Genomic DNA, 27055 nt, shown 5'->3' on the forward strand with positions numbered 1-27055 from the left:
GATTTGTCTGAAACTGCATCACGCAATCATAGGAAGAGATGTTAACACACTATTAAGCACTGGGGTGGTGTAACAGAGCTGAAATCTGGCTCCTTTCTCCATGTTGTATAGTCTTGTAAACACACACTCAAAAAAGGGTAATATTTGTCTGGATTATTGGGAAAACATAAATCCACATTTTATTTTTCAAGTGTAACATTTTAAAAAGGCACTGCTATGTGCTCACTGAAGCTACACTTATCAACGAGGTTTTTTACATTTTTTTCCTCACAATCACGGATATTCATGTTTTTTAAAGCAAACACCCCCTGAGCACTTTCTCAGGGGTAACAATAGGAGTTTAGTGAAGACGCTGAATTTTGCTTTAAACTTCATTTTTGATGCTTGGGACGGTTTACCTGAGCTTGGATGCAGGATGAGACCCTATAAACATCAGCTCAGCTCTGAACCATTCCACCACAACAGATGAGATTCATGTTTCGACCTTCAATCACAGAAACTTTTCAATATTTTGCTGAATTAACTTTTGTGAAGCTCAGCAACTCTTGATGACACCCCAAGGAAATATTCAGTTGAAAAAAATATATTAGCACCTTTTTTTCTTATTTCTGAATGCATAACAAGCCAACAAATGAAATAAATAATTTAAAATCCTAACTGAGCTTCTGTAACATATATGGCAAAAACCTGTTTTGTTACATTTCTATTTCAGTCAGCTACTGTTTTGTTGCTGCTGATCTGTTCCATAATTTTGATTTTCCATCCATCTTCTTCCGCTCATCCGGGACCGGGTCACGGGGTCAGCAGTCTAAGCAAAGATGCCCAGACTTCATTTGACAGAGTTTTATAGATTCAAAAATGATCCAGTTCAGTCCAGATAATTCAAACAATGCCAGATTATTTTAATGTAATGACAACAGGCTTTATGAATGACAAACAGATCAGATTGGAGAAGCAAAAATTCTCCTTTAATAATGACAGATTAGGAAAAAAATCTTCAGCAGAACCAGAATCAATAAAGACTGCTGCATGTATAGGATGGTCTACACAAAACGCTTTTGTACTTTTAGAAGGTATTTGGCTGGAATTATATTTTAAAGTGGAAAAAATGCCAACTAAAGAAAACTGGTTATAATCATTGATCAATAGTCAGCAGCTGCTGACTCTTTAAAATTCCATAATTTAATGAATTAATTAATGCAAAGCAGCTAAAAAAATATGAAATGTCACTTTATGTTTTATCATTTTCTATCATTCAGCTCAGTAAAACTCCTATAATTGCTTGGTAAAACCTCTAAATATTGTCCCTTTTCCTAAAATAGTGATGTAAAAAGACAAAAAATGTGACATTTTTCCATGAGATGTAACAGCAAAAGAAATTCAGGTTTGTAGTGTGAGCAAATACAGTCAAAATGCATAAAACTCTTTCCAAAAACAAACTTTGTAGGAGCAGACAAGATGTTTAGATGTTTGAGCTTCTATCTATTTATGGAAAACACTGAAAGAGTCTGAAAATCTCTGTAAAATGACAAAAGAAATTAACAGTGACTCCGAGAAAATGAAACCTCCACCGAGATTCTCCTTCAATTTATAAATAAGCCCATTACGTTGACCTACAAAGAAGTAGGTCGAAGCTGGTAACGGCGTTTGTTGAGGAACCAGTTTGATCCAGATGATGTCTGAAAAGCTGGAGGACGTCGGTAAAATAATGCGACTGAGCTGAATGTGCTTCAGCTTTAATCTAAAACTCCTGTGTGGAAATCTTATAGTTTATTGAGGGATCAAAAAAGGTCAATAAAATCTGAACAGACAAACTGAACCTCAAAGAAAAACAGCATTGCAGGAAGTCAAAGGTCTTGACAATGAATCCTCTGTGATTCACTGAAGGAGTTTGGAAAAGAATAGATGCTCACGTCACAGAAACAGACAGGTAAACACAAACAACACTGAGTACTGCATGAAGGTTGATATTTTGCCTTTTTTTTTTTTTTTTTAAGAAAACACAGAGAACATTCCTTATGTTTGCGTTCACTTACAAACATCATCCAGGAGCAGATTTAACAGAGGAGAGGTTTTCATAGGTCAAAACAAACTTTTAATTTCTCCTAAGGAAAGAAGGAAGGATGTCAGATGAAAGAACAATATATCTGAAAAAACACTTTAAGATTTGAAATAGGTAAATCATCTCTTTTTGTCTACATTCAGTCAGTTCACTTGTTCATTCACATGTCTGTTATTACCTCAACAGTGAGCGGCAGTCACATGAAAAACAAGCCTCATCCTCTTTAACTGTTTGCTTCAGAAATATTTCAACAAAATCTTGCATTTAGTAAACTAAACTCAAAGCCCCGCATTAAGAATTAGGTTTCCTGCTGCCAATCTTCCCGAGAGAGCATCAGCCAATCACAGAGAAAAGAAAATCAACAGTTTGGAGAGCTTTAAATGTGAATCTGAAGCTGGTAAAACTGGAAGGAAAATTACAGTTGCAGAGATCTGCCAACACAGCACAAAAAAGTTTCTGTGCAAACAAATAAACAAACAAACAAAAAAGAAAATGAAACTAAACTCCAAATAACATGAAATACTGCAAATAAAACAAATGCTGCAAATGAAAGAAATACTGCAAATAACAAGAAATGCAGCAAAAAATATTTTCCAAATAAAATGAAACGCTCAAAATAACAAAATAATGCTGCAAATAAAAATAAATCTGGCTGCAAATTGAAACACTGTAACTAAAAGAAATGCTCCAAATAAATTTAAACCCTCGAAATAACAAGAAATGCTGCAATTGAAAGAAATGCTATTGCAAACAAAACAAATGCTCCAAATCAAATGAACCACTTCAATTAAAAGAAATTCTGCTAATAAAGGAAATGAAAAACTTCAGGTATTTTTGTAAATTTTCAAACAGAATTAAAAAACAAAAAATTCTTCAAATAACAAGAAATGCTTAAAATAAAAGAAATGCTTCAAATCAAACGAACCACTTCAATTAAAAGAAATGCTGCAAATGAAGAAAAGGCTCTGAACAAAATAAAACACTGCACATACCAAACATTTCTACAAATAAAATGTAAATAACGAGTGCAAATGAAAGGATGCTCCAAATAAAATGACACGCAGCAAACAAAAAGAAATGCTGCAAATAAAATGAAATACTGAAAATTACAAAAAATGCTGCAAATAAAATGCCACAACGGAAGTGGATTATTGAGGATTGTTTTTGTGCACAGACTCTTGTGAGAAGGAAAAAAAAGAACAAGATTCAAATAGGAAAAAGAACAAGAAAGTAAGTGAAGATGTCAGTGTCCAATGTCACTATTTGTACTTTTTAATGAATTATTTGGTTTGGCCAGGTTTGACAGCAAACTGGAAGATGCTGGTTTATTGTTGCTCTGGTTAACACAGAGAAACCCAGTTTGCAGAAAGACCACTAATGAGAGAAAAATAGAGATCTGGAGCTTTGCTCAAATATGCAGAAAAACAGTAACATGTATCACCGCATAGTCTCACTCCAGAACAGTGTCTACCCCCCCCAAAAAAACAAAATCCCAAAAACCACAAGTACCAGTAGGCACTGAGAGTTGAAAATACATCTGAGTGGAACCAACTGACAGATAAAATGTTATTGCAATTAAAGTCCAAATTAACCTAGTCAATTTCTGTTAGGGCTTTTTCATTTGCAGCATTTTTTTTGTAGCTGTGTTTGGTGTTATTGGCAGCAGTTTTTTTGTTTGTTTGCACTTTTTTTTTCTTTGCTGCAATGGGGGGGGGGGCTCAGCGACTGTAGAAAGCACAACAAATGTAGAGGATTTAAAAAGGCTTTCAGAAAAAAAAAAACAATTTAAGCTGAACTTCAATCTACAAAGCTGCCTTTTCACATCTTTAAAGCACACCATATCACAGTGGAGATATTTGACACAAGTTTTCAGTACAAAGTGAATAAATATGAACACAAGCCACTGTTTAGTGTCATTGGAGGAAGAATCATGATGTGGGCCTAATTGTTAAGCAACAGGACTTAAAAAGAACTGCAACCAAACCGTCTGAAACTGGGTCACGCAGGGAGAACTATGATCACAGCATTAAATGCACTTTGGTACTTCCTATTTTATGCAATCTTAAAGTTTTGTTAAGTTTAGGTTGAAATTCTTACCCTGAAGCCATAAGAGAAATGTACATCTCTGCAAACTCAAGGAGATAAAACCATGAGGCAAAAACGTCAACCAATCCATAATAATTTAAAAAAATTTGGTCCGACGGGAAAATGATCTCTTCATATTTTAAGTTCTCCTAATGCCATAGCTTTTAATAAACTCCTAACGTTTAAGCCATTAAGACTAAAGAGAAACAAGCTTCTTTTTCACATGACTGTGTGTTAGCATTCTAATGTGCACATCCTGCAAAGTATTTAAGTCAGAAACACTTGACGTAACATAGAAATCTCAGTAATCAGGTGTTTATCAAATTAAAAAGTGAAACTGTACAGTAAATCTCTGAACAGCAATAAGCAACCACTTAAGTTTTATACACAGAACCGACTGTAACTGTACAAATCATACATTAACAACCTGGAAAATTAAGCACTTTTTTCTGAATTTTACTATTTTATCAATACACTTTAGGCAGTTTTTTTTAACTCTTTAAAACAGCTTCCTCATTTCATTCACCGTCTTTTTCACATCAACACACAGAATACACAATTTATGCACAGAATGACCAGCTCTGGTAAACTCACATTCATGTCAAAATTTTTATCTGAGAGTTCAGATAAGAGTTTGATGAAAGCCACCGTCACCTGGCTGTTTTTTTTTATTGCAGCTCTTCACTTTCATACTTCATATAAGCAGTTTGAGGCTGCAGGGAGATTTCCATTCTTATCAGAATGAAGGAAAAAGTGGAATATTGGCAACGTAATTTGAAATGAACGCAGAAAAACAGTGGAGTACATTCCTGGTAAAAGCGTCACAAGTAGGCAGAAGAATTTCTTCCTTTTTGTTTTGGAGAAATTACAGGTTTGCATACCTGAAACGCTCACCTCTAAAACCCCATCTGCCCCCCTCCCCCCAACCCTAAGAAGTGCATCATCCCGAGCACCGAGTCCTGCTGTGGACGCACAGACACTATGACGGCAAAGCATAAAAGCTCACATTCACCGCTGTGATTATGACACGGCTCTTTTGGAGGTGCTATAACTCAGGTTGGCGGCGCCGCTCTTGTGCGGCATCTTGAGAGTCGTGGCAGCAGTCAAGCTGGGTGTCATGGCAACTGGGAAGCTGGGTGTTCCCGGTGATGCAAAGCCGGCTGTCTGGGGGATGGAGGGGGCCGGTTCGTTCGGGCATCCGTGCTGCAGGAGGATGTCAACACACTCCTGGCTGCCTGCGCTTTGGGCCAACGCGAGCGCAGTCTGCCCCTGAGCGTCCCGATATCGCACATCGCAGCCATACTGGAGGAAAACAAAGACAAACTGGATTAGGAATGACTAAAAATACAGTGGGGACTGGAGTTGAACTACTTCAGGGCTGTTTTTTAGACAATTGTGCAAAGACATCGTGATTTGATGGAATGTGATTCAAGAAAACATCTCGCCTCACCTCCTTAGTTCGATTTTTATATCTTTTATATTCATTTTTAACATCTGACTGCGGACAACAATTAAAAACAGCAGCCAGGTTAATTTAATGTACACTGTTCCATAGAAAAAAAAAACAATTTAAATTAAAGTTAACTTCAAAGGTAACAATAACGCATATAACCACAGATGATTTGAAATCTTGTTTATTTTTACATCAGTGATTGGCTGCAGCCTGTGCGTCTTAGCTCATCGTGGTGCACGAGGGGGCAGGGGAAGAGTGTGTGAGCGTGTGCACGGGAGAGGTCGTGCACGCCGGCCATGAAGAAAAGGAAAAAGTTAGACCGCATTGTCATTTTTGGAGTGCGAGAAAAAGTAATGAAGAGAGTTCCTCTAAAACAGGGGTCTGCAACCTTTGCCAGTAAAAGAGCCATTTTGGTGCTGATCAAAACCTATTAGGAGCCACAAAGCCTTTTTATTTTATTACAACCTTTTAGAAAAAAATTGAAACTACTTTGCATCATTACATTGTCATTTTTCATAATAAACATGAATTATACTTATTTTTGTGTGGGAATAGCTACATAAATATCAAGATAAACTGCAATTTTCTTAAAGTGTAAAATTGTTTTTTACTTTTGACAGAAGCTCATATGACTTTCTTTCAAAATAAAAGACTTCCTGTCCCAAACAGGAACATTCAAGTAAAGCAAAATGCATTCCTAAACAACACGAAACAAAAAAATTACATTTTCTCTTGTCATAATTTTGGTTTACTTTGGTGCGCTGTCATCTTTTTTCATATACTACTGCAGTCATGTAAACATGAAACGGGATTAGTAAATGATCCAGTAGAAAAAGTACATGAAGAAAGCACAAATCTATATATTTTAGCTAATCTCCTTTGAATAGCTACTAACTATTGCTATGCAGCACAAGATAAAATGTACTTTAAAGTCACAAAATAAACAATCATTCTGGAGGAAATGCAGAGGAAGCAAGGCCTAATGAAGTCAGTAAGGATATAAAAACCATTACAGTTTATCGTCTATATTCACCTCAGCCATAAACTAATCAACTTAACTAAAATAATTAAATCAATGCTAAGTTAGCAACCCTTGAACAATTTATTGTTTTATTTTTCTTTCGCCAGAGAGCCACTTTGGAGTGATAAAAGACCTTCGCTCTAAAAGAACTAAGACACCCTCTTCGGCTTCACACGCTCTGGAGGCTGTGAGGGTCTGAACAGGGGGGTGAACCCCGGAGGGAGAGCAGCCTTTGGAAAGATCTCCCCTGTGCCTTTTGACCACAGTTGGAGAACAAGGCAGGAAAGCTTCAACAACTACTCTCCTGAAAGAGTTTCAGAATACCCAGATTCCCTTTATTTATTGCCAGTCATTTCCAATGAGCATCCTGTCGAACTACAAGAACTGTCAGGACACGGTTTCCCACAATGCATTGTTTTGAAGCGGCTTGCAGTTAGCGCAGCACCAGATTTCCTGCTGCACACGCCTAGGTAGGTGCCTTGCAACCACGCTTTTCTCACAATATTTTTATGATTGACATGTGACGTCAGAGCAAAAACTACCCAACATGCACCACAATCCTGGCGATCTGCATCCGATTGCATGATCTCATACACACCTATTGCTTTTTGTTAGCTTGGGCTTGTGAGGCGCTGTAAGCTAGCGGAGGAGAGTGTAAGCAAAGGGTTGATGGGAAATTAGCTGAGGCTAACTTTCATGCCAACAGTCCCTCCCACAACTCAAGAGGCAAATTTCTAAAAAAACTCCTTCAGCTCTGCAGAAAATACGTTGACACAGGCTTTATTATTTCGGCTTAAAAAGGCATAATCATGATTAAAGGACCACTGGGGACAATTTTACGATACAAGAAAAATAAAGTTGGAGTGTGATGAGAACTGTTAAAAATAAAGTGAGTTAAAGAGGAAACACACCCAAAGAAGAAGCTGTGTCATCACCACATCCCCCTGCTGACAGGCAGCGTGGAGGGCGGAGCCGGGCAGCCGCAGCATGAAGAGCGACCTGGAGAGGAGCCTCACTGGGGCGTTGATGTCCTCCTTAGAGCAGTGGGCCAAAAGGAGCAGCAGCTTGGGCAGGTTGCGCTCCATCACTGCCAACAGAAGACGGCCGGATAAAGTGATGTCTGGCCCTTCGCTGGGAGTGGGCGGAGGCAGCGGCGCAACAAACAGCTTCTGCTCATACTTGGCTCTAATCCAGGACTCCCGCTCCTTTCTGAAGAAGCACAGGAAAACAGCGTTTTATTGGTATGTCTTTGATAGAAAAGCTGTAAGCACAAATAGCAAAATAAGGAAATAAATATAGAATTGAAGCCTTTAGTTGGGAGGTGGAGTCTTTTACCGAGTAGCATCAGGTGCTGGTTTGCGGTGACCCATCGTGCGGGATTCCCACGTACTGTTGACCATGTGGTTTCCAATGGCACTCAGGACCAGCGTGAGCTCTCGCGGCAGATCATCCAGAGCCAGGGATCGAACCCGTGACACGTGGGTCCCCAGGTTTCTGTGAATCCCAGAGCACTCGATGCAAAGGAGAGCCCCGAGGTTCAGGCTGGCCCACATCGGATCTTAGAGAAGGAAGATCCACAGAGAAGGTTAAACTCCAGCAAAACAAACGACTTGCATCCTGTGAAGCATCAGTTTGGCCCATTGGTTCTACACGTGAACTGGATCATGTGACGGGTAGAAAATGATAAACCTCAGGCTCCTAGCAATTGAAATCAATTCAGTCGCCATTTTTTTTCCAATACGAATGCCGCCATGTTGAAGCCAGATGTCGTCAGTAAGCGCCGATTGGCCCAAATCGGTCAGTCATTTTTTATAGCAACCATTCTAGCCAATAGAAAGCGGGCTGTCAAACTAATGTTTAAAGCAACCACTTACTTTTACTGTGACATCTGATTGGTCAGTTTATAACGTGAACTAAAATTGCAGAACAATATTGAAAAAATAGGATTAGCAAGAAATGAGCACATGCTCTTTCATTTACATTTAGCTTTTTTTTAACAGCAGATTCTCCAGGAAACATTTACCTTAAAACCAAACAGTTTTTATGATAAATGTAAAGCTCATCCAGCATCATTGCTATCTAGGTGCACTGTAAGGTGAAGCTAGTGGTTGTGTTACTGACTTGGAGCATCGCAGTCGACACAGAAGTTGTTGCCCTTTGCGTTCCGGATGGCCTGCAGCGCCACGGCCTCGCTCTGGCTGTCCCTTCCATCCTGAGAGAAAAACAGAAAACCATTACAATCAAATGAGGAAAGCAACAGGTATCGGATATTGAAAAAACAACTTTAGACCTGTGTTGATTTGGGTTGTTTAGACTGTTGTCATTTGACTTTGGGTTTTTAGGTTCTAAATCAGGGCTGTCAAGATCCAGGCCTTGATTGACAGATGCCATTGAAGCTCCTTATTGGCCAAACACACCTGATCCAGGTGATCAGCAGCAGATGAAACAGGGTTTCTGAAAAACCAGCAGCCGTTCATGCCTGAAGTTTGACACTACGGTTAAAAATATATTTAGTTTTCATTTTAAACTAGTTTCATCAGGGTTATTACACATACATTTTTTTTTGCTCTGTGCTTAATGTTCCATAAATGAATTTTGAGTGATTCAAACCATTTCTAAATAAGAAAAATTAACCAGAAATGACAGTTGTGTTTTTTTGACCCTACTGCCCCATGCAAGTTAGCTTGTTCAAAGTCCCACTCCAATCCTTTTTCACTCCATTCCTTGTGGTCTTTTGATTATGATTATGCTGTGTTTAGCCAAAATAAAAAAAATCTGTAGTTTTTTTCTCAATAATTCATTAGAGATTTAGCTCTGAGTTGTGGAGTAAGCCTGCTCTTATTTCCCTTCATCCCTTTGTTTACACTTTTTCCAGCTAGCTTACAGCCCCTCACAACGGCAACCTAACATTAATGGTGCAACAAAAATGGTGAGCAATATTGGAACTTTCCGGCCGTACAGTTCTGAGCCAGATTCTAGCTCGGATGAGAAAAACTAAGATTTGAATCAAGAAACACAAAGGAAGACAATTTTAAGCTTAATTTTCTTTACATATGTCCTCTATCATCAGAGAAATTGTTCAAAACACAATTTTAATTGATTGGAATGGGTCTTTAGGTAAAATAAAAGGAAGTAGAGATTAATTAATTTTTTTTTTGTCTTTTTCCCAACTGCCTATTGTCTCAGTCAATTGCTGTTTTTCACTGTGATATGCACTGGTACTGGCAGAAGGTATTGTAAATGCAGACGTATGATTTGTTAGTACCTTGTTAGTACAGTTAATGTGTACAATAGTCATTAAAACACTTTGAATCTGACAAATTTACTCTTAAATAAAAATGTACTGAAAATCATCCAATGAAAACAAAAAGCAGACTTTTATTTGCTGTCCTTTTAAGAAAAAAATAATAAAGAAGACTTATGAAAAAGACTGGAGCTCCTTAAAAGATGGAAATAATTTGTCCATAGGGAGCCTCGCCTTTTAATTTAAAAGGTGGAAATAGCTTCTCTGCTTTTTGGTAACAGGGTGAGTACCAAACTAAAGACAAAGGAAGAAAAGAGAATTGTTTCAGGATTTAAGGAAAAATAACAAATACAAGCATTTTAAAGTTCTAAGACCATGTCCATGCAGTTTCCTGCTGACTAAAAGACCTGAGGTGGACAATTATTGCTCAGATTTTCTTTCACAAGCAGAGCTATACCAATATTTATGCCACGTGTAGGTACGTTTATTTTGTTCTTGTGAAATCTTCTTAACAACCGTTTTTCTCATCCGTGTTCGTGTTTGTCTGTTGATTTTTGATCCAGTTTTGTAGGTTTCACCCACATGGAGTACCTGCTCTCTGCTTTAGTTTAATTCAGTCAGTGTGACTTGCCTTTAGGGCATTTCTTTACACACAAGTTGTGAAAATGAGATGAAATCTTTAAGTATTTCAAGTCCTCCTTCAGCTGGTGTGTCTAATTTTTATCAGACGTCTTGGGAACTATTTTTGTCTGTAACTGGAGATGAAAATGTCATGCAGTCAAAGTGTGAAATGCAGAGAGTGTCTTTGCTGGCCTTGTTCTTGCTGCTCTCGCAGAGCTGCAGGCTGGCCAGGATCTGGCTCTCGATGGCCTGGACCCAGGAGTCCCTCTCCTCCACACTCTGGGCTTCAAAGTGCCACGTCTGCCCCGTGCTCGACACGACGAGGAAGTCAAAGTTGTCCTCCTCTGAAACACACAGGCGCAATTTCACATCAGATGGAGATGAATCACAGAAACTTTAGCAGAGGATTCCTTATAATTTGACACACTACGACATGTAATTTATGTTTTTATGAACACAAAACATACAAATGTGCTGAACTAAACAAACTGAAAATGTTAGGAGGAAGTTTGAATCTGCATTGAGTGACAAACAGACATGTTCATGAACATTACCTGTCTTGCTTACATTCCTTAAGCTACCGAAACTTTTGAGTTTCCACATTTTGCGTTTGGCTGTAAGAAAAAAAAGAGAAGATACACAGAAGCAGAGGAATTCAATATATTAATTTATATTAAAGATTGTATCCAATTATTACTTTTGTGATTAATTCTCGGCTTCAGTTTAAGTGATGAGATGTGGCGTCATTGTAACAGACTGTTTATCTAAACACACGGGCAGCATTTACTGTACCATCTGCTTGGCCCATGGCTGAATCTCCTTTCTGATTCATGCTCTTCTTTCTGCGATGCTTCTTCCTGTCTGCCAGCGGGGAAGCAGAACCTGCATCTTTGGTGGAAGACGAGCTGGAGACTCCTTCAACTGCAGAATCTAGTGACATGAATCCCCACCACCCCCCCATTAAGACAATAAAAAGCATGGTTAGTCATATTTTTAATTTGTTTTATTAGAGTTCTAAGCAAAATGCCCTGAGGTTACTCACCAACGCCTGGAGCATTGTTGGATAGCGTGGAAGAACACTGTTGCATTCCTATGTTACTCCTTAGGAACATCGTCCCACCGAGCTCCTCCATCTCCCCCGCCTGCAGGAGGCTACCTGGACTTACTGGGACTAACAAAAACAATTAACGTTAGATTTTTCCAAATATTCCATTTGGAAATTTTCTGTAAACATACCAAACATTAACATAAAGTTTGAAAAATATTGTAGGAAGTTGTAAAGAGATAAAGGTGCACCAAGGATGGAGACCTTTAGTCAAACTTTACAAGAGAATTTTAGGGGCTTTTAAAAATAATTTTCAGACAATTTAGCTCTTTACAAACACTGAAATGACTGCAGCCTCTGATGGCTAAATCTGTTTTACTTTAGAAACTTCAGGTTTACAGGTTTGCACATGTCATTTTTCACTAAATCTCTTTGGACAACTGTATTTATTGTATGTATTGCTTTCATCTAAACTGCATTCGTTTCACTGATCAGGTTTGATCTTCCAATGTTGTTCAGCATGGCATCTATATATGGAAGAAGGAAAAAATTATCTCAATTTAGAGCTTTAGTTTGAGCTAAACGGGGCCCACCTTAAAAAACACAAGAAACCAACACAACTAACAGAATCTCAGACAGAACAATGCACTCTTGGTAAATGTTCTGGATTCATTAAGATCATACAAGAAAGTAACTTGCTTGGATCACAAGATCTAAACCAAAAAGCGATCTAAAGCAAAAAATAAAAAGAAAAAGGTACTAAAAATTGATAGAAGATTTATTACTTTTGTAAATGACTAGTATAAGACGGACAACGCCCTTCGTAGTGTGTATTATCATAAATTTGCAGAACCAACCGTCCAACCCAAAGCGGGGGACATTCCAGGCTTCCATGGCATGCATTAATTTCTGATAATTCACTCATTGTTGGGCATTATCCCTTACATAACTATCAGTTGAAATGATGGACAGACGTCATTATCCAATCAGCAATGTCCCATAAGTATCTACCTTTTCTGGATTTTTATTCTTATTATACTAAGCATAAGCCTGTGGGACCACCTGTCTGAGGATCTTAGGGCTTCAACCATTTTTTTTTTTAACTTAAAACAAATTTTTACTATATCTTTTACATTGTTTTACATGTCCACATGCTAAAATTTGATTTAATATATTTTACTAATAATTAATTAGATATAATTTGATTGTACTTATGGGATGTGCATATGTACTGAGTTTTTAATGTGTTTTTATTTATGTATTTATTGTTTTTTGCATTACTATTATTTATTTCATTGTGGAAAGCCCTCTATGATTCTTTGTAGCAGGAAAAGTGCTGTACATATAAAGTTGAATTGCGTTTTGTTTTTCTAACGTTTCATTTTATTTTCTGGAAATTATGTTTGTTTTCCAAAATGTTTTTTTATGTTATGCTATTTTTTAATTATTTATTTAGCTTTTTCAATTGTCATTGTGATCCTTAAAATTTGTTTTCATCGAGCGATTTGCTGATGTGTTTTGTCCTACAGGGCCACCGTAAATAAGTGATGCAGTATGTGGAGTCTCTACATCCCGCCTTGTTGCGTGTCAGTCTTTACCCTCGGGTCCAAGCACATCTTTAACCCGCCCGTTGAGTCCAGCAGGGGGACCACACGTGGGCACGGCGCGAGGAGGTCGCTTTCCCGGCACCTTCACCGTCACTCGCAGCAAGTCCATCTCTTTCCCCGGGGCGTTCAGCATGTACTCCTGTCAAGGCCGACATCAACGACTGCCATCAAACATTAGTCACGCTTTCAGCAGCCTCATGCTCCGCAGCACCGTGCTAACACGCCAACTCACATTCACACTGGAGTGATAGGTCAGAATGCCGTCGTTGGACAGTGTGACATACTTCTTCTTCCACTCCTTGTTCAGCGAGTTTCCACTGCGCTTCAGTAGGACGCCCTGACAGGGGTAAGAAAACTGGACTGAGAATTCATTGCTAACGTCTCCTGCGTTCATTTCGCACATTTATGTAGCATAATGACCGCCGCTTGCCAACAACACCCACCATCGATTCACCAGCCTCACATGGGGGGTGGCAGCACTTCATCACTCCTCGTGATGAAACTGCCTTTGCACATTACGCAGTGAGCGCGAGCACGATATCCTCCTCGGAGGGTCATCAGATACTTCACATCTGACTCTTTATCAAGTGCAAATCAGTCCCTACCTGTTTGATAGGAATGGAGCGACCGATGCCAAAATCCCCCTTATAGTCTGCACTCCTTCTATTGGAATCACTTCCTCTGCGGCCCTGGAGGAGAGGAAATGGGACCAATTATCACATCAATGCCAGGAAGGGAGCAATAAGTTAGAACTATTACTTATTATTAATGAAGTATAGACTCTTTTAACTGTAATGTTTCTTCTGGCAGAAAAACACAGTATCACATCATTGCAGATGATCCATCACAAACATTCTGCTGCCAAAAACAGTTTTCTGAGGTTTTCTACAATTTATCTATCCATTTACTGTTAATGTTACATAGGAACCACGCGGAGACTTTATTTTAAATTGATGATCAGATTTTGGACCACTCTGTGTTTCAAAAGCAAGGAAAACATAAACATTGTGATTCTGAGGACAGTGTGAACAATATAAAGACATAATGCTTCATTGAATTTTTCGGAGGTCTTAAGGGAACAAAAACAATTACTGCAGATAACATCCTTGAAATGTTGAAACTAACTCATCAAGTGTCAACAGCAGCACAACCAAGGAACTGGAAAGAGAATTAATTGCTGAAGCTGTTCCTTCAGAGTGCTACAGTACATTTTCGACATTATCGACAATTGATAAGTAAAAACAATTATAGTTATTATAATAATAAAAGCTAATCTCTCTATCCCCTCATTTCATCACCTACCGCAAATCTGGGAGTGCGCCTGCGGACGCTGCGGACCGACCCAGGCCCGGCGCTGTCGGATTTCTCTCCTTTCAATGTTCTGCCGATCTCTTTGTGGCTGATCACAGGAGTGGAGGGAAGTGAGGACGAGTAATCGCTGCTCTGACCGCCGTTACTGGCCTATACAGGAAGGAGAAGAAGATCAATTTGATAGGGCTGGGTATCGCCAATAATTTACAGAATTGATTCGATTTGATTCACCAGAGCCTGGATTGACTCAATTACGATTTTTTTTTTCAATTCTTTCGATCCACCAAATTCAATTTGATTCAATTAAATTCAGAGTTTAAACATTTAGACACTTTTGTTTAGAAATATATTAACAATCTATTTATATTTTGAATATATTGATATGAATCTGGCACAGTTCACATATTGTAAAATATATTAGTGAAATATTAATGAGATTGTTAGTAGCATACAGCGTTACATGGATTCTCAAACGGAGAATCTCCAACGATTGTTCTGCCTCTCCTGGAGGGTGTTTCAGTTTGGCCACTAGGTGGCGCTCAATCGCGCCATAGTATTACACCTTATTACAGAAGAAGAAGAAAGTGTGTTTTAGACCCCAAATGGTTACTTTAAAATGTATTTCCTTACAAGAGTTTGGAAAATTCATGCCTGTGAGTTGAGAAAGATGTTAATTTAGTCAGCAATGTATGTTTAGGTCAACCGAGCGTTAGCATTAGCCGTCCTATGGGAAACTCCGCTAAACATTAGCATCAAGCTAGCTGACTTTAGCTTTATGCGTTAGACCAATCTCTACTTTTATGTATCGATTATTGACCTATTAAGCTTAGATTGTTTAATCAATTTTAACAACTCAGTCCTAAAATTTGATGGAACAACAAAAAATGACCCAATGTAGGCTGTGTTTGAGGTCTACCTGTCCTGGAAAGATGCCAGACACTGGTGTGGAGCCTCCAGAGTGACTGGGAGAATTGGGAAGAGATCTGCAGGAAGCCAATAGTGCAGCTTGCTTTTTGGCCGCCATGATCTTCTGAGCAGCTTTGAAGCAAAAAAGAAGAGGATCCGAATAAAGTTGAAACTTCCAGATCTGTGAGTATTTTCCAAAACTATCTGACATTTTGACACCACACACACCATCAGTGAAGACTCTGTTCACATTGAGGCCGTAGGTCGCACAGGTTTCATAGTAGGTACACCGCCGTACATCTGAGCAGAGCTGCCTGGCCTTGGCGTCGTCTATCACTCTGGGGTTGGTGCTGCTGATCTTATCTGGAGGTGGCACAAATCGCACAACTGTCGCACCAGTCCAAGCGTGGCTACATCTCCAAAGTGCATACGGTGCGTGTCGGATTCTCACCCTGAGTGCCAACGACTATGAAAGGTATCTCAGAGATGGGTCGATGCAGAGCCAGCTGTTGGTAAAATTTGTAAACTTCCTGGAAGCTGGTTTCGTTTTCTAAGCTGAAAACCAAGATAACTGCGTCCACCCAGCTTGCAAACTTCAGACAAAAAAGAAAAAAAATGTTATTTATTACTTGAAAAGCTTTCATATGATCAAGGTCGGCTTCCTTCCTACCTGAGCTCCTGGAAGTTCTGTCTCCTCTCTGATGATCAGCAGGTGGCTCTGTCCATCCACCTGCACGTCTTTAATGTACTGGCGTCCTAGTGCATATAAGAAAACACAGCGGCTTGACTCAGAACACAACATTCAGAACTTAAATATTTGCACAGACGAGTCACAGAAAAACAAACAAGGAAGATGCAGACGAGCAGGAGATGCTCAACCGACCTTCTGCATTTTCCAGGGCCACGTAGCTTCCTGTTAAGTGTCTGTGGACAAGAGCAGACTTCCCGCTGCAAAGACCACCCAGAACGCCCTAAAAAAGAACCAAAAACTTTACTTAGGGGGTCAAAGCAAGCCTGCAGAAATAGAAAAACTGATGTATGTCCTCACCAGGTGAAGCTCCAGCACCGGCTGAGTCATGGTCCATTCCTGACTGCTCGTGCACACAGCTAAAGACAAGAAGTATTAACATTAAGACAGCAATGCACAACGTGGGGCTGAGGCTTCAAGCAGGTTGGGGATCAAAGGAGAATTACATCAATTCACAACATCAATCTTTTGTTTTCCTTTAGAACAGGGGTGTCAAACTCATTTTGGTTCAGGGACCACATTCAACCCATCTGATCTCAAGTGGGGCGGACCAGTATCATAATAGCAAAATAACCTTTGGCCAACTTGTTATTTGTAGCTTTGCTTTTGTTTTCAACTGGAACATTTTTTATTAATATTTTTTTAACAATGACATTTTGGTAATTGTGATGTCACACCTGATAATTTTTATAGCAACAGCGGTGAAGCTGGCAGAGAACTCAACTGCATCTTCCCCAGATGTGGCACGCATTTGCAAAGATATGACTTTTGTTTCTTGATCTCTTGTTATGTCGGTATTTCTTTTCCTTTGCTTCCCCTAGTGGCAGAATTGCGTATTGCGCCAATTTCTTTAAATAACCATAACTTGCCACAGGACTGGGCTAAAAAAATTTTTTAACATTCTTGTACTTTTCTCTCTTCATGACCAAGTCGGATTAAACCATCTGGCCGTATGTTTGACACCCCAGCTTTAGAAAATCTAACTAAAGATAAAATCCTATTTTCAAAATTGTCCCCAAAAACTTAAATTATTGCTAAGTCTAACTTGTTTTGCATTTATGATGTAAAACTGAAATAAATCTGAATTTAAATTTAACTTACCAAGTGATAATTTATGTCTTGTCATTGTTACTGAACAGTGACTAAGCATAAAAAGTAAATAAAGCAACAATTCAGGATGGAGAAAATTATTTCTGCTTCACTTCTTATTGAAAAAAAAAAAAAAACAAACAAATGAAACCACACACAGTCCCAAACGGGTAGGATTGCACCTGGATGGGACAGATGCCCAGCAGTGTTTGCTCCCCTCTTGTGGTGCCTTTGAGCAAGAATCTTAACCCAGCTGGAGCCTTTTATCGGCCACAGGTGGGTTTATGGCTGTCCTGGGCAGGTATCAATGAGTGAAGAAAAGAGTTTATGCTTGAACCCTTTAAAAATGTAGTGTTTTTAATTGTACAAATGTTTATTTTAATCACTCCATTGTTTAATAATAGGAAACTTTGCCTTTGCAAGGTAAAAGATTTAAGGTAAAATAGATTCAGTTAAGATGATTTCTCAGAAGATGCTATTAAAAGTGTAAAATGTTGCTTTTGCAAAATATAGGGAGACACATTATGATAAAAGACATCATGTTAATTATCAAAGCTTTGCCCCATTTTGTGACTTGTAAGTAGTGGTGTTTTTACTCGTGGCTGGTAAGTAAGATTTTATTTGTATTTAAATAAATTATCTTTCTTTTGTACTTGAAAATGACAGATTAGGGGTTTTATTTTGAAATCCTGAATTCAAAAACTGAGTTCCTGTGCGATCACATTTTGATTGAAGAGATACCGGATGTGCTGGGGTTTCTCGGCACTGTTTCCAGCACACAGATCACATTATGTCACAAAATATTTACCAAAATGCACGTATTGACACAAATGATAGAGTAGTTTCTCACAAAATACATATTTCAATACGTTACAATAATGCACCAAGATGGGTTTAAAAAATTCGTTATTTCAAATTAATTAAATGATTTTCTCTTCAGTTGAAAAAAAATCCTTTTTAATTTTTATGGTACTAATTTGAAACCGAATCAACAAAAAATTTATCTTTACTCAGATTACATTATTAAATGGTAAAACATTTACAGAAACAAACTCAATTTACTTTAGAATGGTAAATCTGACAAATAAATTGATATTTAATTGAAATTCGGTTGAATTGTGAGCTTGTAATTTAATCAATTTAGAAGTGAAACTCCGCCACAAACTTGCCATGATTTCCATAATACAACACTTCAGCGCCAAACTCAGTCAAAGCTCCACATGTTGGTTTATTTCGGATCTTTATGAAGCTGAGATGTTCTGGATGTTGCCTCTGGTTGCGGTGTAGCCACAGGTGTGGGTCTCCCCAGCCCAGATAACATACAGTACAAGATTGTGTCAAGAAGGGCCTCCAGGGTAAAACTCTGCCAAAAAAACACCTATGCAAATCTATAATGACCCGTAACGACATATGCCAAAAAGTGAACAACAACTGACCTTTATCTTTTCATCTACAAATTTTCTACACCACAACCAAAACAACAAGAGTCTGAAAGAACAAGCTTCTGATAAACTTCTGTCAAACTTCACAGGTATAGATTCCAGTTCAGTGACCTGATGAATCAGAGTGATGTCATCGTGGCAATAAATTGTCAAATACGATTTTACTTCCTCGTGTGAGAAAATAGAGCTACTGACTGCAGTGCAGTGTCATGAAAATAAAGCATCTGAGCGACATTCAAATGCTCTCCTTCATCCTGTCATGCTGCTTCATCACATTTTAATGTTTATGGAAAGAATTGGCTTTTTCTTTTGAATTTTACCATTTTATTACAATGAAAGAAATATTCAGGTGGAGTTTTTTCTAACAAAAAGTGAAAAATTGTTCGGATACAGGCTTGGGCCACCTTTAACACCTAAAGAGCCATTTGGGTCGATTTTTCACTGACCACAACCCAGTAGGAGCCACCTTTAGAAAGACAAGACGCTACTGTACTTTCCATTTGTGTTATTATTTTTATGATAAAGACAAATAAGCTTTTTTGCATAAACAAAACTAACTTTAAGAGAAATGTCTTTTTTCCAAAAATGAAACAGTTTATAACTTTTAATTGAGTTTCATATGACTTCCTTTCAAAATAAAAGACTTCCAGTGTCACAGGATTATCTCAATGGAGCTAATCTTAAAGCTAACTTCTAAAACTAAAAATTAGATAGTATGATATAAGTAGTGAAAAGAAAAACATTTTACTTTTGAACATTTGTGGTGCTTCTTAGTCGGGAATTCACAAATCTAACAAACTAAAGTGAAAAAAGAGCTAATAAAGTGACCCTCAGGGTATTTTTTTAGACATGAGGTACACTTAAAACACTGGAGATTGTCAAAATGTTTAGTTCTCGATTATCAAATCGCTGTGGCTACTGTGGTTTGGAGGTTTGCACAATGATAAGTCATTTTACTTTAATTTACAGCTACCTTTTAAACTAAAACCTTTGCATTTTTCTTTGACCAGAGAGCCGGAGGGGTGAAAGAGCTACACGTGGCTCTGGAGCTGCAGGTTGCAGACCCCTGGTGTTGGGATATATCGCGATTTGTATTGTATCGTGAGACATGTATCGGTATATGTATCATATCGCCAGACTCATGCCAATACAAACCCCTACTGAAGATATTTTTGAAGAGTAATCTTTACCAAATAATTTCAAGGCTTTTAAATGACATATTCTGTTTTTCTGGTATTGAGAATGGCCGAAAAGTTTGACTTATTTTGAAAGACTAAATGCACAAACGGAATTCCTGTGAAATCACATATTATGGCAGAGATGCTGGTTTTACTGCTGGTGTTTCCTAGCTCTGTTTCCAGCAAAGGCATCACAAAATAAAACCCAATCTCTAAATATTTACCAAAATTCATAAACTGACACAAAGCCATTAAGAACACCCTGACAGTATTTACATTTGACTGCTCTTAATTCACAGCAAAGGGAGCTACAGACATCTGGTTTTGGAATAAAGCGAAGAAAAACATACAGAAATCAGGTGACACAGTAAAAAGAGGTTGCAGATGTGTGAAGCAGCGCCGCAGACGGGAATCTGCCGAGACACAAATATAAAAAGAGCCGAGACGGAGCCCTCCGGAGACACGGGTTTCTAACTTTAAACGCCCGCTTCTCTCCCTCTGCTCATCGCTGGGCAATCCCCACACCCAGACTCCCTCCATGAAGAGCATCACATCACAAGACCAAGCAGCATCTCTCATGGCTTGCTGTTGCCATGGCAACTCCACTTTCCAGAAGCCTCCAGCCTGGGTCTCTCTCTCTCTATACAATAAACGGTCTCTCTTGGATACAGCGATTTGTGTGAGAGCCATGGAGACACGATGTCCACCTGTGCACACATGACGCTCTGTCACATTTCAAAATGTCACCCACTGTTTTTATAAATTCACGGCGATTGTTTGTATATCTATCCGATTTTTCACTGCTCTCATTACCATCTATGATTACTTTCACAGCGTGGCACAACCTTAACTATGCCACTTGAAGACAATGCAGCTCTGACAAATGAATGGATTCCATTTGAGGGCTGATTAACTACATGCACGAAGCAGGAAGTAGAAGGTTCCCACTCCTCTCGCCCTGCCATGAACACAGCTCTGTGTATCCCCAACCTTAATTATTCATGTCCCACTTACTCTTGACAAATTATTCAGAGCTCACTGCAACCTCATGCTTACTGTCAAAGATCATGTCGGAAAAACATTATGAATTTAGGATGTAACTGGTAAAGACCCACTCTCATGGTTTTGGCTTTTTTCTGATGATGGAGGACACATATCTAGAAAATTAAGCTTAGAATTACATTTCTGAGTGTTTCTTTATTCAAACTGTTGTGCATCAGGAACAGATGCTTTCAAAACAGTGAGGGGAAGAGGGGGCGGGGTTGATATGCGTCAACGGTCCCGCCCACAACTTAGAGGCGAATATCTAATGAAGTCCTACCACTTTGTAGTAACTATTTCCATCACGACACAAGTTTTTGGTTTTAAGCTAAAAACGATATTAGCATAATTAAAAGACTACTGGGAACGCTTTTAAAATAGGAGGATCAGAGTGGGACTTTAACAACAAATGTCAATGAAATTACATTTCTCAGACTAAATCTCTATAACAGACATAAGAATACCAAAAATAAATAAATTTAACAGCCATATCCAAAGTGCACTTCTCTTGTGTAGTTCCACATGGTTTCACACTGTAGGTTTTTCTTTCTGGGTTTCATCCCTGAGGAGCTATTTCATTAAATCAGAGCGTGAGCGCATCCTTGCCTAACGCAGTTAGTTAAGGTTATTATGAAGCACTAACACAATGTTTCAGACTCTCCCATCACTCTGACAGGTAATGAAAATGAAAACCGCTGTCCACCCAACTTTTATCTGACTCCAGCACAAGCTTTCACGCACTCAGATCTCAGCAGACATTTTATCTACTTAAAGGTAAATTCATTAGTTGTCACACACTTAGGCTCGGAATATTTGTTCTCTGCATTTGACCCTTCCTTTGAGTTGAGCCCGAGAACCATTTGGTGGTTAACACCCCTAATCCAACCCGTAAATGCTGAGTGTCAAGCAGGGAGGATTTAGGCTTGTTTCCACAGTCTGGTCCGGTCCAGTATTTGGAGCACCCTTTAACTATTGTCTAACCGTACCTCGTGGGGGTCTTCATCAATTCCATTGAAAAGTGGAACAGAACATTTGGGGCAGAGGGGCTGTAGCCACCCGTTGATTGGCAGAAAGTGATGACGACATTAGAAAACAGCAAAAAAGTGCTAATTTAAGCTAACATTTGTAAGCATTTTACAGCAGTATTCATCTTGCAATTTTCTTTCAAATAAATTCCTGTTAACCACAATGTATAAAAAGTAAAGCAAGAAAAAGACGAGCTCCTGTTGCTTTTCTAGTTGTCGCACTACAGTGACACAATGACACACTAGCAGTCTGCACCTTACTGCTCAGTGGAAGCGAGACTTAACTGAGTAGAAACGCTAACCAGAATAGACCGTACTGTACCTTACAGGACCGTAGCAGACCCCTCAGTGGAAACAAGGGTTTTGAGTCCCATTTTTAGAGTATTTGGTATGACGTTGACTGTATAATAGAACTGGACTGATGTCATAGTGATAGAAAGTACCCTTCTCCCAGTTCCACCTAAATGAAGCCAATTTAATCTGTGTTTTTAAATGATATGAACGTCGCCATGTTGAAGCCAGACAACAGTGGTTGGTCCAAGTCGATCTGAGTCAACATTTCTGTCGCCATCAGAAGTAAGCTTGTTAAAGTTAAAACCCCTTCCACCGAACATGGGAGTGTTCGGTGGAGGACCACCACATACTTTTACTGAGGCATCTGATTGGTTAGTTTATGACTTACATAACTTGTGATAAAGAAAAACTATTATAAAAAATAATTTTGGATTATCAAAACCGTGTTAAAAAAGGTATCAAATCAAGAATGTTTATTCTGACAAAAAATAGCTGTTTATTTCGCAGTAGAAGTCTATGGGATTTTGGCTTTTTGGAGCCAGTGGGTACTTCCTGTTTGGAACATGAGGGGGAGGGGTCACTCAGTCCAGTTCTAATATACAGTCAATGGACTCGACTGTGGATTTGAACTGAGCACATTCCAATTACAGGACACTCTAGCACTTGGCGACTGAGTTTTTTTAATCAACACAACAGCATTTTGATATTACATCTAAAGCTTCGTTATCTGTAACTATAAGTAACTATAAGTTTTACTCTTAATTAACCTCTAAAGAGGTACTCCGGTGACTGCAGGTGTGTGCTTCAACTAAAAAGTGCATCACTGTCAGAATTATGCGAAGCATCAACATGGAGGTGTTGCTCATGTGCAGGGGTGGTCTTACCTTCCTCCTCACTGGAGCCCCTCTCCACAGCTGGATACAGAGGAGGCACAGTGTTAGCACTGGCTGGCACAGCTGCACTTTTGGTAAAAATGCCACTAATAAATTTCAGCATTTTGCGATCACGTGGGGGGGCTCGCTGCATCGTGCCTCCCTGAGCATCCTTTCCTTTTTTAAGGTCCTCTGAGAAAGAGTGCAGATCGCTGTTGTCAAGGGTACAACTTGTACCTTTTCTCTGAAGCTTGGAGACATCGGGGGTAGGAGCAGCGGGTAAGGAGACAGAAACTGCCTTATATCGCTCTCCCTGGGAGCTGTCCCGGGTCACAACGCCTGAGAATCCTCCACTCATGGGCACCCCGGGCCGAATGAGGGTGGCTCTGCCATCACTGTCCGCCCAGGAGGCCCTGTAAGGCCCCAGGGCCGCAGCTGCTGTCAGGGGGGGCTGGTCTCCTGCACGGTTGTCCCTCCGGTCCAAAGTCTTAGCAGTGTGGTACACACTTGTGTTGGTTTCTCTCAGCTCCCTCCAGCATGTGGAGTTACCTCCTGCTTGTAGCCTCACAGCAACTTCAGTCCGCTGGTTGATCTGTGGCGGGACGGAGAAGGAGAGGCTGGAGCGCGAGCGGCTGTTCAAATCTGCTCCATTTTCACCCTTCAGGAAGAGCTTTGGAGGCTCCCGGTAAAGCTCTGTTTTGGGGCGCAAGGTTTCCGAGCGGGGCCCCTCTCTGCGCACCGTCCCCTCAGACGTTGGGCCCCCATACACTTTGATCATCTGCCTGACAGGCTGGTGTATAAAAGAAGTGTCCTTGCTTTTGCCAGCAGACGGCATGTCTTTCTGGGGCGCCTGTATCTCCCATCTCTCAGGCTTCGGCCTGCTCTCAGCAGGACTGCCATACTTGGAATGCACCTGTTCCACTTCCTCTTTCACAGGTGTTTTATCCCTCTCTTCCACACATGATTCATTTTTTTCTGGGGTAGCGTTCACTCCGGCCCTTTCTGCATCCTCCTCCTCCTCCTTCTTCTTCTTAGGGCTCCCTTCCCCCTCTGGAAGCGCCTCCGTCTGGTTCTCTGCAACATCCTCTGGCACAGCCTCAACCTTCACCAGAGTGAGGGAGATGAGGTAGGTGGTGCGTCTCTGTGGGTTACCTGCTTTGCTCATTGGGACAGCAGATCTCAGCACGGTGACATCTGCTCTCTGACTTCACCAGAGCTGCACACCTCAGTCATGGCAAGACTGAAACACAAAACCTCAGATCAGACACTCAGAACGGTTGATGATCATCGTGTTATGTGCTTTAAAAGTGAAGATAGGCAGCAGATTTACACAATCCGGGTTTAGGACCCAGTGGTTAAACAAGTCTAGACTGTTTTCAAAATGCCTCCATTAATTCTTGCAAGTGCACAGCACCACTACTGGTGTCTAGCACCGTTTCATTCATGATCATCTCTCTGTCCTAATTCAGCTCAAATCTGCTGCATCCCGATCTTCTAACACATTTGGGGAGTAGATGTCTGAGCCTCAGATTTCAGCGTGGAATTATGCAACAGCCTGCACCTTCGGCTGATCCATTTCATGAATAGGATTAATGTAATGCAGGTTAAATAATGGCACCTTACTACTGTGAGTGTCAAGGTTTTTTTCCCCCCCTCTTCATTTCATACCTTCATTTTCCCCCTGAAGCACATCCATTCAGGGCTCTTGGATATTTTGACTGATGAAGCATTGGTCTCACCATCAAATTCATACCAATCGAGAAAAATAGCTCCAGTTGATTAGCTTTAAAAAATAAAAAAGGATAAGAGGAGCAGAAAAAATGGAAATCATTCACTTGTCACGAAGCGTCTGGAAACAGGAGCGTCCGTTCGACGGTGTCATGCATAAAATTATATCCACGCTCTGAGGGTCACAGAGAGATGCTCAAAAACATCTGTTGTCATGTCTAGAAAAAAGCTGATTAAATAGCCGGATTTACGCAACGCTGTTCTGTGCCTGAATCCATCCTCTGAAGAGCAGCTCCTGTCGGTCACTGCATCCTCTCCTCCGAGAGCCTCATCCAATTAGCAAGTCAATAAAATGTGTCTGTAAGGCAGAGAAAGCCCACCAGCTCCAGCACCAAAGCCGGCCCCTCCTCTTTTTTCTCCTCCTCCTCCTCCTCTTCTTCTTCTTCTCCCCGCCACCGATCCTTGCAGCTCCCCGTTATCCTGCCGAGAGCCTGTCGCACATCCAGGATGCAGGCTTGGAGCGTGCAGCTCGCTGTGAGGAGGCGTCAGTGGTGGTCCTTACCCGTGTTCATCCGATTTTTATCTGCGCCGACACAACAAAAGAGGCAGGAGCTCTCCCCGCCACAGCATCTGCTTCAGTTCCAGCTCTGAGGAGGAATCAGGGTACAGCTCCTGCCTCCTCTCCCTGCCTTCAGACAGAGAGTGAGGAGGCAGAGGACTGATGCATCTGTAAGAAAAACACAAAACAAGAATTTTGAGGGGAAGTCTGTGTTTATATGGCATTTTATGGCAAATAAGGAGGCGGTGCAACACAAAATGTGTAAAAACAACAAAAAAGCAAATCTCAAGATGCCTCAACATCTGAATTATTCTGGACATCTTTTGGTTTTAAGGTGGTCTGGAGGAATAGTTTTTAAGGTTTTCAACTGCATTTGACAGTTTTAGGATGAATGGTTAGTAAAACGTGACTTTTTCATTCATAAATAAAACAGAATGACAGGAAAAACACGTCAAGTCTCTAAAGAGATCAGGGAAAGTCCTAATTTCTTTTCATCTCCACAACAACAAAAACAAAGAATCCTGCACAAAGTGTTTTACAAGGAAAATGAAAGTGAACAGAATGAAGAAAACGTGTTTGTTTCCCCTTTTACATCGTAAGAGAAGTAAATTTAAAGGAAAAATGAAAAAAACATATTCACATACGTTCAAATCGTTACATACACACAAAAAAGATATATTGAAGATAAAAAAAGTTACTGTTTCTAAACATACATTTCAGCAATTTAGCCCCTATGTTTTTTTCTTCCTTACATCTTGGTTTTTGTTTAGAATGCCCTACAGTGGTGATTCTGTGTCTTTTCCTGAGTTTCTCAATCGGTTTCACAAATTTAAGTACTGAATCCTTTAAAGAGGCCATACCATGATTTTTTTAAGTCTTTCAGAGTGAACTATATCCCTATATAGATCATATATTACCTTTGGAACACTAAAAAACAAATTATTCATTAAATATTAGCTATTTTTGTGAGATTTTTTCCTACCTGGAAGTAAAACGACTCGATTCCTGACGCTCCTGCTGCCGCTGCGTTGTTTCATGACGTCATCCTGGAGCCTCGGCTTTGGCAGCGTGTCTGTATTTCTCCCACGAAAACAAACAACATCCAAACTTTTTTAAAGATGGATGCACATACTGTATACCTGCCTTTAGTAGCGCCGGCCGTCACTTCACTGATTTACAACACAATAATGTGCATCTAAAATGAAAGTTGGGTGTTGGTGTTAGACTGGGGGCGGGGCTGGCAGAGCAACCTTTTCCTGAAAGGGGCTGTTCTCAATCTGTGACATCATCACGTGAGGACCCGTTCGTTTTCGTGGGTTTGGGAGGGTCTGCTGCAGAGAGAGCAGGTTTTTAGAGGATTATTCAGAAAAGCGTGAACGGATCGAAATACCACTTTGGGGTTCTTTATAGTGAGAAATGAACAGTATAATACACTTAAAAGCTCAAAAAAATGTTTTTTAATATGATATAAAATGTCAAAGTTTTGGCAGGATACAACGTTTTCAGTTTTTTTTCAGTAAGACATATATATCTTTTTGGATTGAGGTTTCTATCAATCAGCTATTAACTGACTGACAGCAGGAGTCACAAAGGAGAAATCATCAAGTAAGTTGATGGATAAAATAAAAAATAAAAAAACTTTAAAAAATAAAAAAGGATTGATTCAGACTATGTGTTTGCATTTATCTGAGAGTTGTCATTTCTTTCATTGCTGGCACCCAAAC

The 27055-nt window shown here is 39.7% G+C and overlaps 1 protein-coding gene across 3 annotated transcripts; it reads right to left on the minus strand.

The window, feature by feature from the left end:
* Nucleotides 1-878: 878 nt before the first annotated feature.
* Nucleotides 879-26105, minus strand: LOC112145190 (arf-GAP with GTPase, ANK repeat and PH domain-containing protein 1). 3 transcript variants are annotated; one of them, XM_024270295.2, is made up of 21 exons: nt 24713-26102; nt 23282-24284; nt 23057-23086; nt 16404-16462; nt 16239-16326; nt 16026-16111; nt 15807-15948; nt 15584-15718; nt 15366-15487; nt 14441-14599; nt 13744-13827; nt 13371-13475; nt 13130-13277; nt 11529-11657; nt 11279-11443; nt 11041-11100; nt 10679-10830; nt 8743-8833; nt 7957-8179; nt 7533-7830; nt 879-5449 (listed from the first exon to the last, which is right to left on the minus strand). In XM_024270295.2, the coding sequence occupies exons 2-21, from the start codon at nt 24207-24209 to the stop codon at nt 5168-5170; spliced, it is 3486 nt and encodes a 1161-aa protein (XP_024126063.1). In that variant the 5' UTR covers nt 24210-24284; nt 24713-26102; the 3' UTR covers nt 879-5167. The 3 variants fall into 3 exon arrangements, with proteins under 3 accessions (XP_024126063.1, XP_024126060.1, XP_024126062.1); XM_024270292.2 differs by having other exon boundaries at nt 23057-24284; nt 24713-26105; XM_024270294.2 differs by having other exon boundaries at nt 11279-11416; nt 23057-24284; nt 24713-26099.
* Nucleotides 26106-27055: the final 950 nt, after the last annotated feature.

Source organism: Oryzias melastigma, linkage group LG5 (genome assembly GCF_002922805.2).
Source record: "Oryzias melastigma strain HK-1 linkage group LG5, ASM292280v2, whole genome shotgun sequence".
NCBI classification, from domain to species: domain Eukaryota; kingdom Metazoa; phylum Chordata; class Actinopteri; order Beloniformes; family Adrianichthyidae; genus Oryzias; species Oryzias melastigma.

Bases quoted from the DNA above. Each gene is read 5' to 3' on its own strand.
- LOC112145190 (XM_024270292.2), bottom strand. From the start codon at position 24,209: ATGAGCAAAGCAGGTAACCCACAGAGACGCACCACCTACCTCATCTCC. The intron at 8,180-8,742 runs GTCAGTAACACA...TCCTTCTCTAAG, and splicing joins TGTCGACTGCGATGCTCCAA to ATCCGATGTGGGCCAGCCTG. The intron at 7,831-7,956 runs GTAAAAGACTCC...GTGCTTCTTCAG, and splicing joins CCAGCACCTGATGCTACTCG to AAAGGAGCGGGAGTCCTGGA.